The 10,803-nt window shown below is 34.3% G+C and overlaps 1 protein-coding gene across 1 annotated transcript; it reads left to right on the forward strand.

Annotated features, from left to right (window-relative positions):
• Nucleotides 1–3,451: 3,451 nt before the first annotated feature.
• On the forward strand, nucleotides 3,452–6,674 carry LOC103471753 (uncharacterized). Its single transcript, XM_008420934.3, has 6 exons — nucleotides 3,452–4,107; nucleotides 4,230–4,571; nucleotides 4,658–4,993; nucleotides 5,204–5,323; nucleotides 6,120–6,184; nucleotides 6,263–6,674. The coding sequence occupies exons 1-6, from the start codon at nucleotides 4,035–4,037 to the stop codon at nucleotides 6,401–6,403; spliced, it is 1,077 nt and encodes a 358-aa protein (XP_008419156.3). The 5' UTR covers nucleotides 3,452–4,034; the 3' UTR covers nucleotides 6,404–6,674.
• Nucleotides 6,675–10,803: the final 4,129 nt, after the last annotated feature.

The following is a 10,803-nucleotide window of genomic DNA, read 5'->3' on the forward strand; positions in this document are numbered from 1 at the left end:
ATTCAAACCCTCTTGTCGCTGGACTTGGAGGACTGTTGGCTTTTTGCGTTTTTGTGATTTTTCTATTAGTTTTCAACAACAAAGACAAAAACATTTGTCAACACTTCAAAGGTAGGCCTGCAATTTTCTGGGACCCTCCTGGGATAAAGTATATAAATAACGGGCAGTGGATGATACTCTAAATGCATAAAATTGATAACCTGTATGTTCAAAATCCATAGGAATTAATAAGCTTTTCCGTACTTTACAGGAGAACTTAGTGTCCTCATGTATACTGGAAATGCCAATCTAAGTCACTCAAATGAGATGGTAAATAAATTAGATATTACATTATGATGATTATTACTGTATGTCATTCTGTATTATATGGCTGTAAAATAACATTATGTTCTTTCTCATAGAAAAATGAAACCACAGGAGCAAAGTACACAATAAAGAAATGGAAATGAAATAAAATGAAGCTCCATCATTGTCTTTGCACCACTGTCACATCAGACGATGGTGACCATCAGCTATCCATTCTACAAGCAGGGTGGGGCCAGCAAACCAAAATTTAAATTTGTGAAAAATAAATGTATTGCATTAGTTAGTGTCTGTTTCAGCTTACACTTATATTTTGTCTTAACATCTCAAAATAGTTTGGAAGTATTTTATGCTTGCTATGCCCACTGTTGTAGAGGAAGAAGATGTAATTTTTTTATGTAATTGTATGATTTCTTCACAGTATCAATGCAAAGTCGACCTTGTAAATAAGTGTAAATGACTAGTTGTCATTTGTCTCATCGGGTTAAACAAATAATTGCTAATAATTCTGTATTACACAAAGTGTAATACAGAATGACAAAATGTATTGTGTAGTGGTTTCGATTTCATTTTATCAACTTCTGCTCAGCTTGTTATCTTTACTTTAATATCTACTAAGTGTACTTTTTAATATTGTTTTTTGCAACAATGGTAGAGTTCTTGGAGGAAGGGAGCAAGTTTTGCTTTCACAAACGATCATTATGTTTAGACAAAACTCAAAGATCTGCTGAAAAACAACTGACAGTGTGCATAAATGCTTTCTCAGGTACATTTTTAAGTTTGTACCTGGGATTATCCCCAATAACAGGCAGAATGCTTTTCTTGTGATGAAAGGTGGGATATGTTCTACATTGCTACATCAGACTGATTGGTGTTGAAAATCAATTAATAAAAATAACATTAGAGTTGAATGTCTTTTTGATGTTACCTAGTACATTAGCAAATCCCCTCCGGCTAGTTGGAAAGATGTTTATGGTCATATCGTCCATGTGGTTCACTCCAAGGCAGCACTGTCGGCATCAGAAAGCTGCTTTCAACTGGAACTGTTGAAAAAGCTTGACCATCAGTCTTCCAGTTATGAGAGGACGCCTCTCATATTCATTCAAACATGAGAAAGAAAAATTACATCAAAAATGAGTTTTTCTGTGTAAACACAGAAAGAAATATTGTAATGATTTTAAAAATTGGCACAATTCAAATGGGAGATGTGAATTAACTTCAGATATCTGAGGGAAGGAATGTTTATGAGATTAAAAGCATTTGCATTAGTGGGATTATTCAGGCATAAAGTATGATGTTTTCTAAATGCAGTATAACTAAAAGTGAGGATAAAAAAGTAGTGTGCAGAGCTACTGAACACAAAGTTCAGCCTTCCAACAAACAAAATAATGCTTGACAAACACATAGAAATGATGCATGGAAACTTAAGCACGACTGCTTGTGGTTTGGTAAACACAAGTGTGAAAACAAAGATGCTTTGTTTCCTGCCCAACCATTTAGCTTACTTTGAAGTGAGCCTTTACTTTTCTCTTTAAAAATATGTACAATTATAAAATTGTTTTGACAAAAATAAACAAAAAAAAAACATCCACAAGAAAAAAATTAATATGACTTTAATGACCTAATTTGAGAATAATAGGGCTACATTTTGATCTTTTCACACTTCCTGTCTGGTTGAGGCTTGCAAAGCATCTATTCTCAGTAAACAGCCTCAGCAGTTGGTCAAAGGTAAAAAATATCAGCCTGCAACTGTTTCTATTTGCTGCTGTGACTTTTGCATGTAGTTTTTCATAATGAAAAGCGAACGCTTGCGGTTTTTCTTTTTCCTTTTTATAAAGTTTAAAACATTTAGACAAACTTCAGAGAAACTGATGGTATGAAAAAAGGGAACATGTGCAGCAAAGCATCAATGAGAAGGTCATAAAATGTGAGAAAGGCCAGAGAGCAGCCAGGGTTTGTGGTGGAGTCTTGTAACTTCTGCATGAAAGAGTAATAACGAAACAAAAGATTGAATCTATCTTTAAGAAATAGAAAACACAGGATTAAAAAACAAACATTTACTTTATTACAATACAAATGAAAAATAAAAATCTAGTAGTTCTTTGTTTTACAGTTATAACAGCTTACATTGTTGGAAAAGTAATGATTGAAAATACTGTTTGTCTGTGCAATTTTGTATCATTCTGTAAAATCATATTTTAACATTTTATTGACTTTGTATTTTCTGTCACTTCTTCTGAGAGCAAAATAAGCCACTATTTGCGTTGTTTATAAGCTGCTGACACATTTTTCCCCTATTATGCCACATATGTTCCTGTGCCATTTTACGTAGATCTGAACAGGAAGAAATAAAGTACATTTGTAAAATAAGGTGTAAAATGTACAGCATACTAAAATGCCAGGGCAGAGTCAGTGTACCCTCACATTATAGTGTTATATGTCAATTTAAATCAGTGACTTGTACATGTGATTATTTTATTTTTTTTTGTGATTGTTTTTTTTATTATTATTATTTGTATTATTTTTCTTTGGACCTATTTGTGTCTTTAATGAAGCTGCTGCTGATGATTTTCTCTTTTTCTTTTTTATTAAAGTTTGCACTACAATCTTATTTGGAATTTGTGCACAGTTTATGATTGGCCCCAAGTGGTAAAAATAATTATTTGCTAAATGAGAACAGAAGATTCCTTCTGTTTGAATAACAATGAGGTTAAAGTATCAACACTGATAAAGCCTATGCATTCAATAGTATTATAAAACGGTATTATCATGTCTTGTAACATCTGAGATATATTCTTACATAAATTTAAACACTCCTTATGTCTCCTATTCACAACGTAATGCAATTAACTGTCAAATGTTGCTACATGTTAGTTAAGGAGGATGAATTGCTTGGAACTATAATGGCTGTACAGATCTACTGGTACTAAAACAGTGACCAGTTTACTGCAGACCAAATGCATCTATGTTCCTCCAGAACTTGTGTTTATGTGACTTTATATTGCATTTAATTTAAATTCTTTAAAAACAGCTTACAGAAAAATTATTTGAATCTGCAAAGCTAAAGTTTGTTTCCATAACTTTAAGTTCTTAACATTTGAAAGTCACCAAAATAAAAAAAAAATGCTGATGTATGACCGCTGTTATAAAGGATTTGACCATGGCAGGTTTCAGGAGACAAGTGACAGAAGCAGATGTTTTTAATACAGCAACATAAGAAAAATAAATGACTTTGGCAGTTTTCATTAACAGCATCAACAACAAACCAGCTGTTACTGAAAGGAAAAAAAAACTCTACCATCTTCCCTCATGATGTTTTACAAAATCCGCCACACATGTTAACATAGCTATTTAACAATGTGTAATACATTGCAATAATTATAACTTTGGATATCAGGAAACACTTGTTTATATAGCTCAGATTTGACCCAGTAGAAATGACTGATCCTAATTCATGCCACTGTAAATATTTTCAGACCGACCAAACTAAAACTGAAAGAATTAGTATAATTTTCTTAAAAGATTTATTAAAGATTTAACATTGCTTCTTATCATAAGTAAAACGTTTAAATGAGGATATGCCAATCCCTTATTTACAGAAAAGGCCTCGCAGGTTTAGCACATGCAGTGGGCTGTACATCTTCGAACATTTCAGCCAATCGCTGTTGCCTGTTTTGGAAACACTTCAACACCACCTAAACTAAGCCTTCCATTTGGTAAGAGGACATCAAATGTGCGAGAAGAGAAATAGCTGCACCACAATGATCGCAAGACTGGCTGCAATGATTATTCTCAGCGTGGCACGTAAGAATACTTGTTTTCTAGAAAGAATAGCATCTCCAGGCAAAGCAGTAGGTGCTTGAAGTATATCGGACTTGAATGTTTAAAACTATCTTTACTGAAGCCTCCACTGTTATTTTCCACAGCTCTAATTCCAACTGCTAATGGTTCCCACCTGATCTCCTTAACTCTGGTAGATATTGGTGATAGTATAACATTCGACTGCAGTACTTCTGAGAAGGAGCTTAAATTTCTTTACTGGTATAAACAGTCTCTTGGACACATGGTTGAAGCAGTGGCTTCTGTGATCCTTGGTCAACAAACGATAAGTGATAAATTTAAAGGCTCTCACTTTGTAACAATAAAAGGGTCTCGTTATGATCTCACTATCTTCAATATCAGCAAAGAGGATGAAGCAACATATTTCTGTCACATTGGAACAACATATTCACAGAAGTTCATCAGTGGCACTTTTCTGGCTGTGAATGGTAAGATGATGTTTTTTGGCTTTCTACTTCACTGACATGTAATGTCTTTTTCATTAACTGTGTTATCTGTGATATTTGCCATGCAGATGATAAACAGCAGAAATCTCTCTACTTGAAACAACATCCAAAGACTGAGCTGGTTCAGCAGGGAGAGACCGTAACTCTCCAGTGTTCACTTCTCTCCAAGAGTAAAGAAAAGTCTCAGTGCCCAACTAAACCCAGTATGTACTGGTTCAGAACTGAATCAGAACAATTCCATCCAGGCATCATTTATACTCAGAGGAACATCAGCGACAAAGACTTGGACAGAAGCTGTTCTTACAGTTTATCTGTACGAGACTCATCTGATACTGGAGTTTATTACAGCGCTGTGGTAGCATGTGGATCAATCGTGATTGGTGAAGGAACCAAAGTGGAGATGAGTATGTATTTTGTGTTTTCTGGTTAAACACATCAGAGAAATATAAATATTTTTTCACGTGCTTGGCAACTATAACCTATTTCTGGAAGTTATAGTTTATTGTGCTGGCTTTGTGTAGCCTTGGTGTTAATGTCCAATTGCAAAAATTGACTGTCAGTACACTTGTGTAAAGAAAAATATCTGAAATGTGCCTTTCGCTTTTTTTCTAAAGTAGAGCAAAATGTTGACAGTCTTGTCATTACACTTGGAGGACTGTTGGCCTGCTGTGTTATTGTTATAGTCCTCCTGATTTTCTACATTAAATTAAAGCGAAATTGTGGACAAACCAAAGGTGAGTTTTACATATTCAATACAGATTCACTTTTATATTAACCATGATGTTTAAAAGTTGTTTAAATTGAAATTGCTGTCGTGTATTACCATGCATGGAACCGCTACCACCAATCTGTACCATCAGAACAGGACAGAGCCATAATTTCTTGTGTATTCCAGATTTGCCTGCTGCTTTACATTAGGCAAAGCGACAATGTTTCTGCATTACTGTCCTATTTTAATAACCCTGTTTGAACTGCAGTCCCAGTTTCCTGTATCTCAGTTTTTTGGATCATGATAGATGTCACTTGTGTCTGAAGCAGTATATGTGCTGTGGGGTTAAGTGTTTTGTGTTCTCAAATATGTTCATTCACAAACCTTGATTGTATTGAGTAGTTATCTTTTTTCAAGCTATTTTGTCTGAAGCACTTTAGTTTCAAAAGTACTGAGACCACTCTGTCTGAAGTCACCTAATATGTCATTCTCAAAATCTCTAAAATCTCTCATCTTTGAACTTGTTAAAATAGTCTTCTCCAAAATGTGAGGCCTAAATCCACTGAATCGCTGCCATGTGACTGGCTCAGTTGTTCTTCGTGTTAACGTGCACTGCGACCAAGTCCCGTGAAAGCATGTTTTACTTTTCGCATTACATAAAATTCGAATAAAATACAATTACATTTGCAAAACATTCTGTCTCTTTTGAGTTTAATTTAGTTACCTACAAGACAAATAGAAGAAACATAATCTTTCACAACACCAAAAGCAAACGACATAAAAAAGAGACAATCTATGAAAACACTGTTTGTTCTTCAAAGGTCAAAATGGTGGTTCCAGTCTGGTGGAGGATGCCAAATCAAAAGATGTTCACGCAAGAAACTTGGTAAATATATCCCTGACAAGTTTTTCACAACACGTTCTGTAAACATGGAAACAGACTAAATTGTTCCTTCTTTTGCAGGATGGTGAAGCAATAGAAACGAATTATGCATCAGTGCAAACCTGGGTTAGAAGGTCTAATGGGAAGAAAAATCATCCACAAGAATGTGTTTATTCCACTGTCAAATCAGATGCTCACCAAAATCAGCTCTCTTCACTGTAGTCATTACAGTGAAGACCCCAAGCTTCACTGCTCTTCTTTTAGAGCATATTTCCATAACTTAATTTGTAATGCAAAATCATGTTATTTTCCTTTTTCTTACTTGTTTATTTTGTAGTATCAGTATGTTAACACATGAAAAAAACAAAAACAAAACAGCCGTTCTTTATTCCATGTATCACACTAAGTAAATTCTCTTTGCATAAATCAACTAAATTGCACAGAATTGTAAATTATGTTGACAAATATGTAACAGAATAAAAGCTGAATAAATCATTGCAACAGATGTGTGGCGTAATTTTTTTTTTATTCAAACAAACTTCCTTCATGCGGTTCCATTAAACTTACAACAAAAATTGCGTTTCCAGTTTTCTTCTAATTATTGATCCCGACTGAGTGTTGTTCCCAAAGAGGACCACTGCTATGCTTAATGTTAGTCCTTCTCCTACTACTATTGTGTACTATAGTGTCATGGTATTGATTTTGATGAAAGAAAAAAACTGCATTGAGGCCAAACATTGGGTCCTGTATTCACTAAATATTCACAAATTATTCAAACATATGATTTATAGATTTCTAAATTATGTTTTAGCTGCAAAACAAATTGCAACTTGCAAACAATAATAAATACCAGAAGTCAGACACATAAAATCTCCTTTATGCTTTCTTAACATGAGCAGCCAGGCTGCTGGGGCTGTTCACCCAGGGAACCAAATGTTCTAGGACCTCCTCTGCTTGGTGGCATTTATTTCATTTCTCATGTACCTATTTTACTTGTTAGAATCATAGTCAAGGTGCTGCCTCACCTGTGTCCCTGGACTGCACATCACTGGTGGATGTTATACGGCATTTGTGTCGAGACACAAATCTAGATAGAAACTTAACTGTACAAACCTAAAAGGGCAATGGCAGAGGCAAGTCAAGTACTATTGCATAAGAAACCTGGGCAATAAGAGGAGAAATACAAATTAAAGTCTCTGGAAATTAACTTAGAGAAAGATCCTTCTTTATGTTTTACACCAAGAACAGAAATTAACTAAAATCAGGAAGAATTTTAAAGGCAGCAGTAAAAATCTGAAATGACATTTACCTCATTTCCAGTCACAGCACTAATGTTAAACTGCCTCATTAAGAAATGTGACTACATGACACAAACTGAGGAAGTTTTCTTTAAACCCCATCATGAAATTGTGTTGACAAAATAGAAAAATAAAAACAAAATTGAATAGAATACTGCGACACCAAATTTATGAACTGACCTCTACCATGAAATTATTAACGGTTTACCCTGCATCGTTTTCATAGATAGAATCAAGATTCAGACCATCAGTACAACAGGAAACTGTTTGGGGGAGGTAGTTCCTAAACAGATAATGTTTTAACATGTACTTTAATTACCGGCATGAAAAATGACATGACCAGAGGAGAAGTTCATCTTTCATCAGGACAAAGACCTGAATGATAAAGCTACAATGGGATTGTGTGGATCAAAACATGTCTATACTAGTGTTAGAACGGCACAGGCCTAAAGCCACACAGCATTTTTGGCAAGACTTGAAAACTGTTGTTTACAGATGTGACTGAGCCTACGCTACAGAATGGGAAACAAAATACTGGTAGAGACATGGCCTAAACACTGGTGCAACACAGGGTAGTTGTTTTAAGAACCATTACGTCATTTTTAATTTGACATCACAATTATGCATTACATTCTGCTGGTTTGCCACAAGAGAAGGTTACAGAGGTATGAATATAGTTATCTTTCTTATTTTTTCTACATTTTTTGGCTTTTAGAAACACTAAAAGCAAATGCAATATATGTATATAAAGATATGCTTTTACCCTACTTACACTAACCAAAAATTAGTACATTATGTTTTTCCAAAAAATTAGTGCTTCTATTTTAACTCATTGATGACGATGGAAAAAAAGATCAAGCTGTATTATTAAATTTTATTACAGTAAAAAAAAAAATACAAATATTTATATATTTTATGAAAAGTGGGTTGTTGTAGTGATGTTTTTTTTATTTTTGCTCACACTTACAACTTTACTGTCTTGAAAACATTCCATACATACACAATTCCTCATACAGTGTATTTATTACGTTGCATTACTAAAGACACAAAAAAGTGCAGAAAAAAGTGAAGCCGCACTATTTTTTAAACATATTTTGGGCAAATGAACATCAGTCACTTTAACTTTTAACACAACTCAAAAATGATACACAGCTTTTAAATGAAACACAATAAAATTGAATACACATTAAAATATGCTTAACCTGGTGAAAGTATTTATTGAGCTAATATACTGTGTTAAATGCAAACGACTGCAAAGTTTTTTTTTTGGCATGCCAAGTAAAAAAATAAAAATACATTTAAAAAGTAGTCTAAAATGATCCTTGAATCCATGGTTTAGGATTTTATTCTTTATCAAAGATCCTGACATCACTGTAGATGGTACCTTCTTTTCTTCTTGCCTTGACCCTGCCCACTCGATCATCGTTTCTCTGGGTAAAAACTGCTGCAGAATAAACTACAGAGTCTTCACTTCTCTGGGGAAATAAAATGGATGGGCAAATCTTAATGCTCAGATATTTGTAGATATAAGATGCACATTATTTAGCTGATATATTTTTGACAACATAACATTTCTCACCTGCTGATTTTGCAATTGCCCACAAAGTACTGCAGCATTTCTGCCTGGAAACTCAGGACCTGTTAATTATTATAATAGTTTAAATAGAGTTTAATTTTCTGTTAAAAAATATCCACTTTTAAAGAAAAATAACCTAGTTACTACTCTTACCTTTAGAAAAGTTACATTTTTTCCTAATCAAATAAACAAGTAGGGCCGTAGCAATCAGCATCAAAACCAAGATTCCACATAGCAGAAGGAGGAGAGTGATGTTCCTCTGTGAATTATTTATGCTGACATCTGAAACATAAATATATATGTATATAAGTCATCATAGAAAAGTCAAAATAAGACATAATATTGTGACTGTACTGCAGAAACTCGTTGGAATTACCTTGAAACTCCAGTTTTGTGCCATTTCCAAAAACTACCATCCCACATGCAGCCAGGGCACAGTAATAGGTTCCAGTGTCGGAGGAGCTGATGTTGTCTTTCACAAAGTTAAAGATGCAACTCTGTCCAGACTGAGACTCAGGATTTTCTCCACATTTACCATCATCCTCATTTTGAGCATAAATTAAGCTGGGATGTGATGGTGGTGAAGAGACTTGGAACCAGAACACTTTGCGTTCCTCTGGACATGTTTTCTTCTCTAACTGAGAGAGAACTGAACAATGCAGACTCACAGAATCCCCTTCATGAACTGCATCAGATAGAGAGTCTTGAGTGATTGCAGTAACATCAGGTTCCGGTTCTAGAGAAGAAAAGAGATAAATTACAACATTCATACAAGTCATATATATTGGATTTAGGCAATAAAAAAAAGATAAATTGAAATATTGAACAAATATAGAAATATTTCCAATAGAAATAGTTAATGTATGTTTCTTTATAATAAACATTAAAAAGACAGTGAGAATGTTAACCTATTCACAATGATAAAACACTAATGCATTTAAAACATTTGTGATTTTTCTAAAAAGTTTTATAAATCCCTTTACCTTTTATTCTTAGTAATGTTCCATTTAAGAAAGTAAGGTTGTGTCGTTGTGTCCTTAAGCAAAAATAAAATGCTGTGTCACTTTGCCTTATTCTTGCTAAATAGAGAACAAAACTCCCAGGTTCTTGTTTGGTTGAAATGCGAGAATATGTGTTTGAATTGGGATGATCAAAAGTAAATGTTGAGCCTAAAATATCAGGCATTTTCCCAGGGATGACTCTTATCCAAAAGAGGGATCCAACACCCCCAGATGGATGTCGTTTGCAAGATAGAGTCACATTTTCTCCAACAGCAACAGTTGTTATCACAAAGTTCTCAGCATCTGCACATCAAAAAAGCACATTTACACAAAATGGTAATTAATAACCCCAATAACTTATGCATCTTTTGCTAAATAAAGAAAATACTACATTTTCTGATCTGTTTCTACATACTTACATTCAACTTGGAGCATCAGCAGGATGAAAAAGGCAGCGTACATATTGAAGGCGTTTATCAACTCAATGCCGCAGTTAATTCTGTTTACTATATAGGACGAATTCTTAATTTGGTAATATAAAATGGGAGGGAACAATTTCTTAGACATCTGATTGGCCTATTCAAATGTTGTGCAGCTACCCCAGTGGAAAGAGGGTAACCAAAACTTTCCAGCTTAAACATGAGACAACACCAGCAAAGAGCTTTTTCATCTGGTGTTTTGGTGAGTTTTAGTACGTGTGTAAAGTTAAAAGAAGGGGTTTGAAGCCTATAGAAGCAATAATTCTGA

The sequence above is a fragment of the Poecilia reticulata genome, chromosome 10 (genome assembly GCF_904066995.2).
Source record: "Poecilia reticulata chromosome 10, P_reticulata-male-v2, whole genome shotgun sequence".
NCBI classification, from domain to species: Eukaryota; Metazoa; Chordata; class Actinopteri; order Cyprinodontiformes; family Poeciliidae; genus Poecilia; species Poecilia reticulata.